Source organism: Trachypithecus francoisi, unplaced genomic scaffold, assembly GCF_009764315.1.
Source record: "Trachypithecus francoisi isolate TF-2019V2 unplaced genomic scaffold, Tfra_2.0 Contig00500, whole genome shotgun sequence".
Classification (NCBI taxonomy): Eukaryota; Metazoa; Chordata; class Mammalia; order Primates; family Cercopithecidae; genus Trachypithecus; species Trachypithecus francoisi.
In genome coordinates this window covers 1,741-6,930 of record NW_022680682.1, presented here as the reverse complement: position 1 = coordinate 6,930, position 5,190 = coordinate 1,741, and the positions used below count along the sequence as shown (strand labels likewise).

The 5,190-nt window shown below is 36.4% G+C and overlaps 1 protein-coding gene across 1 annotated transcript; it reads right to left on the bottom strand.

Moving 5' to 3' along the window:
• Positions 1-774: 774 nt before the first annotated feature.
• LOC117084579 (zinc finger protein 724-like) lies at positions 775-2,535 on the bottom strand. The gene is given in 2 exon segments (XM_033213287.1): positions 775-1,230; positions 1,233-2,535. Coding segments are annotated over 2 exon segments (1,665 nt in total). The 5' UTR covers positions 2,512-2,535; the 3' UTR covers positions 775-844.
• Positions 2,536-5,190: the final 2,655 nt, after the last annotated feature.

Here is a 5,190-nt window from a genome sequence, read left to right as displayed (position 1 = left end):
ATTACAGGTATGAGTCACCATGCCCAGCTCACTCTTGATATTTTAATGCTTGTCTTCAAAATAAATACTCTTCTTCACTTTAAAAGCTTGTATTTTCTGAAAAATCTATTGACAGTAATTTCATTTTTAATGCTTCTATTAAGTATGAACTCTCTGATATTGAATAAGATGTGAGCAGATATTAATGGCTTCTTCACATTCTTTATATTTGCATAATTTTTCTCAAGTATAAATCATTTCCTGTCCAATAAAGTGTCAGCGCTGGTTAAATGTTTTGCCACATTCTTCACACTTGTAGAGGTTTCTAGCTCTAGTATAAAGTATTTTACCTACAATCAAGTGTGACAACCATTTAAAGGTGTTTAGAAATGTTCAGGTGTTGTCAACTGCATTGTTATCATTCAGGTTTGTAGAATTTCTCTCCAGTAATTCTCTTAGGTCTGCTAAGAATTAAGGACTTGTTAAAGGCTTTGCCACATTATTCACACTTCTAGGGTTTCTCTCCAGTATAAATTATCTTCTGTATAGTGAGTTGTTAATTGGTTAAAAGCTTTGCCACTTTTTTTTTTTTTTTTTTTTTTGAGACAGAGTCTCGCTCTGTCACTAGGCTGGAGTGCAGTGGCACAATCTCGGCACACTGCAACCTCCACCTCCCGGGTTCAAGGGATTCTCCTGCCTCAGTCTCCTTAGCTAGGACTGCAGGCATGCACCATCACACCCAGCTAATTTTTGTATTTTTTAGCAGAGACTACTAAATAGATACTACTAAATACCATGTTGGCCAGCATGGTCTCAATCTCTTGATCTCATGATCCACCAGCCTTGGCCTCCCAAAGTGATGGGATTACACGTGTGAGCCACTGTGCCCGGTCCATTCTTTATATTTGTCAGTTTTTTCTATGGCATGAATTTTCTTGTGTGTAGTAAGGTTTGAGCATTGATTAAAAGCTTTGCCACATTCTTTACATTTGTAGGGTTTCTCTCCAGTATGAATGACCTTATGTTTAGTGAGAGTTGAGGACCAGTTAAAGGCTTTGCCACACTCTTCACATTTGTAGGGTTTCTCTCCAGTATGAATTATCTTATGTTGAGTAAGGTTTGAGTATTGGTAAAAAGCTTCGCAACAGTCTTCACATTTGTAGGGTTTCTCTCCAGTATGAATTTTCTTATGTTTAGCAAGTTTTGAGAATTGGTTAAAAGCTTTGCCACATTCTTTATGTTTGTAGGGTTCTCTCCAGTATGAATTCTCTTATGTGTAGTAAGGTGTGAGGAATGGTTAAAAGCTTTGCCACATTCTTCATATTTGTACAGTTTCTCTCCAGTATGAATTCTCTTATGTGCAGTAAGGTGTGAGGACCGCTTAAAAGCTTTGCCACATTCTTTACATTTGTAGGGTTTCTCTCCAGTATGAATTCTCTTATGTGTAGTAAGGTGTGAGGAATGGTTAAAAGCTTTGCCACATTCTTCATATTTGTACAGTTTCTCTCCAGTATGAATTCTCTTATGTGCAGTAAGTGTTGAGGATTTGTTAAAAGCTTTGCCACAGTCTTCACATTTGTATGTTGTTTCTCCAGTATGAATTCTCTTATGTCTAGTAAGAGTTGCAGAATCTGTAAAAGCTTTGCCACACTCTTCACATCTGTATGGTTTTTCTCCAGTATGAATTCTCTTATGTTGAGTAAGGGTAGAGGACACATTAAAGGCTTTGCCACATTCTTCACATTTATAAGGTTTATCACCAGTATGAATTCTCTTATGTTTAGTAAGGTTCGAGGATTGGTTAAAAGCTCTGCCACAATGTTCACATATGTAGGGTTTCTCTCCAGCATGAATTATCTTATGTCTAGTAAGGGTTGACGACTGGTTAAAAGCTTTGCCACATTCTTTACATTTGTAGGCATTCTCTCCAGTATGAATTATCTTATGTGTAGTAAGGTGTGAGGATATGTTAAAAGCTTTGCCACGTTCTTCACGTTTATAGGGTTTCTCTCTAGTATGAATTATCTTATGTGTGTTAAGGTGTGAGGACTTGTTAAAGGCTATGCCACATTCTTCACATTTGTAGTGTTTCTGTCCTGTATGAATTCTTTTATGTTGAGAAAGGGTTGAGGACACATTAAAAGCCTTGCTACATTCTTCAAGTTTGTAGGAATTGACAGTAGTGTGATTTCTTTTATGTTGAGTTAGGTGTGAAAGAACGCAAAATGATTTGCCACATTCTTTACATTTGAAAGGATTCTTTTCAGTCTTACGTCTATTTGAATTTGAAAATTTATGAAAGTCTTTCACATATTTATCACATTGAAATATTTTGCTCTGAGTAGTTGACAAACACTGGTTAAATCCATTATAACTTCCTTTGTGCACCTTATACTCATCCACACTTTTATAGCCTTTTTTTAACTGTAAATTGTGATGTCCACATTTTTCATATTTTCTTAGTACTATTCTTTGGAAAGAAGCTTTTATGCTCTGCTCTGGCCAAAGGTCTTGGGTGAAATAACAACACATACCTGAAAGAAATAAAAATAACAACTTACTCCACATACTAGATTCAGATACATATTCTTTACAAATCTAACCTACAAAATTATACAAACTACATAAACAAGATTGCATAAGAAGGCCGGGCATGGTAGCTAATGCCTGTACTCCCAGCACGTTTAGATGCTGAGATGGGCAGATCACCTGAAGTCAGGAGTTTGAGACCAGTCTGGCCAATATGGTGAAACCCATCTTTTCTAAAAAATACAAAAAAATTAGCCGGGAATGATAGCATGCACCTGTAATCCCAGCTACACAGGAGGCTGAGGCAGGAGAATTGCTTGAACCTGAGAGGCACAAGTTGCAGTGAGCTGATATCACACCAATGCACTCCACTCTGGACAACAGAGCAATACTTTGACTCAAAAACAACCAAAACAAAACTGCACAACAAAATACCAAAGGCCCTAATTTTCTTATAGACATATAAATGTAAGAAAAATACACAAACCAAAATATATTTGTGAAAAATTTATACATGAGTTAAGTGTGTACAGTGCCCCAGGAGGAGAGGACAATGCAAAGAGTCATAAAGAATAATGAGAAAAGTCTGTTATGTTTACCCAACACAGTTCATCCCTCTCCCCAATATAATATAGTGCCTTTAGAAGTGAATAACCAGCCAGGCAGGGTGGCTCACGCCTGTAATCCCAGCACTTGGGTGCCGAGGTGAGTGGATCACCTGAGGTTAGGAGTTTGGAACCAGCCTGGCCAACATGGTGAAACCCCGTCTCTACTAAAAACACAAAAATTAGCCAGGCATGGTGGTGGGCGCCTGTAATCCCAGCTACTCGGGAAGCTAAGGTAGAATTGCTTGAATCTGGGAAGTGGAGGCTGCAGTAAGCCAAGATTGCGCTATTGCACTCCAGCCTGGGCAACAGAGCGAGACTCCCTCTCAAAAAAAAAAAAAAAAGTGAATAGCCAACCCCGTTTTTCTTTCTTTCTTTGTTTTTTAAAGACAAGTAGAACACTGGCACATACATCTTTTTTTCATTTCTATGAGCCCTTCCAGACACTGGTTTCTGTCTTGCACGACATAAAGTGCTGAAAAAAGTGTTGGTATACTTTGGAATGACGGTTTGAATCTGCTGAAACCAAAGCTAAATGTTACAGCAGCAGAGAGACTGCAGTATCACAGACAGCGAACAGGTTTAGCAAGTGGTGACTGATTATCAAGAAGAAACATGAATAAACTTTTTAAATTAAAAAACAAATTTCAGACAAGACACATCCTAGGAACATGTTTAAGACACTCTCAGAATTTCTAGCTGAGAAAATTTTTCAGACTATGCCAGGACAAAGCTACATTATAAAAATTGTGATAGATAGCTTTTTTTAATATCCAAATCTCAATTAAATATTACCATGTATACAAAATAGGACAATAAAGTCCCCGCAAGAATATTATAAAGTTTTCAGAAAAACACCTTGAATAAAGTATACATTACTTTTTAAAATTGAAAATGAGGCCAGGTGCAGTGGCTCATGCCTATAATCCCAGCACTTTGGGAGGCTGAAGCAGGTGGATCATGAGGTCAGGAGATTGAGACCATCCTGGCTAACATGGTGAAACCCATCTTTACTAAAAATACCAAAAATTAGCCACGTATGATGGCATGCGCCTGCAGTCCCAGCTACTCTGGAGGCTGAGGCAGGAGAATCATTTCAACCTGGAAGGTGGAGGTTGCAGTGAGCAGAGATAGTGCCACTGCACTCCAGCCTGGGTGACAGAGCGAGACTCCGTCTGAAACAAAAAAAAGAAAGAAAGAAAATAAAATAAATTGAATACTCAATGAGTGAAATAGGAACACATACAACTATCAAGAATTTTTTTAAAAATGAGGTTAAGAACAAAAATATTACAAATATAAAAAAAAACAAAATTGTGGAGGTAAAAAACACACAAAAAATTATAATTGAAAAATCCTAAAATAAAAAATGTAAAAATAAAGAAACTCAACAAACAAACTATGATACACAAAGATATTTATAAGAAACACAGGTTAAGCACAATTTCAAGTCACACAAGACAATCTTGGGAGCTGCAAGATAAAAGTGATGTGTCATTTACAGAGTCTTATGAGATAATCAGTGGATTGTCATCTAAAATTTTGCAGGCCAGAAGACAACGGTGTAATATGGTCAAAACTTCTGAAAAAAAAAAAAAAAAAAGTAGCTATCAAATGAGAATAATACCATCAGGAAATCTATCTTGCCAAATAAAAAGAAAAAAGCCTTCCTAAATAACCAAATTCTGAAAAAGAATATGGGCAGTGCATATGCCCAAATATAAAAGATGCTGAAAGCAGTTTCTTTTACAGCAAAAACATGATTCCAGAAAATGACAATTATTTTCTGAGAAAGATATGCACATACACAAAATAAAATTTCTCAGCATAATCATAATGGCGCAGAAATTTTTTAATTGTTTTTAAAATCTGAAGGAATTTTAGAGAATAAAGGAATTGAAAATCTGAGGAATAATTTTTGTATGCAACTTAAGTTTACTTTTTACCAGATTAAAATATATTGTTATATGTTTTAGAAGTATTATGTAAACCCCAAGATACCACAGATAATGTATCTGCACAGATACACAAAATAAAATAAGAAGTAAAATAGGCCGGGGCGGTGGTTCATGCCTAT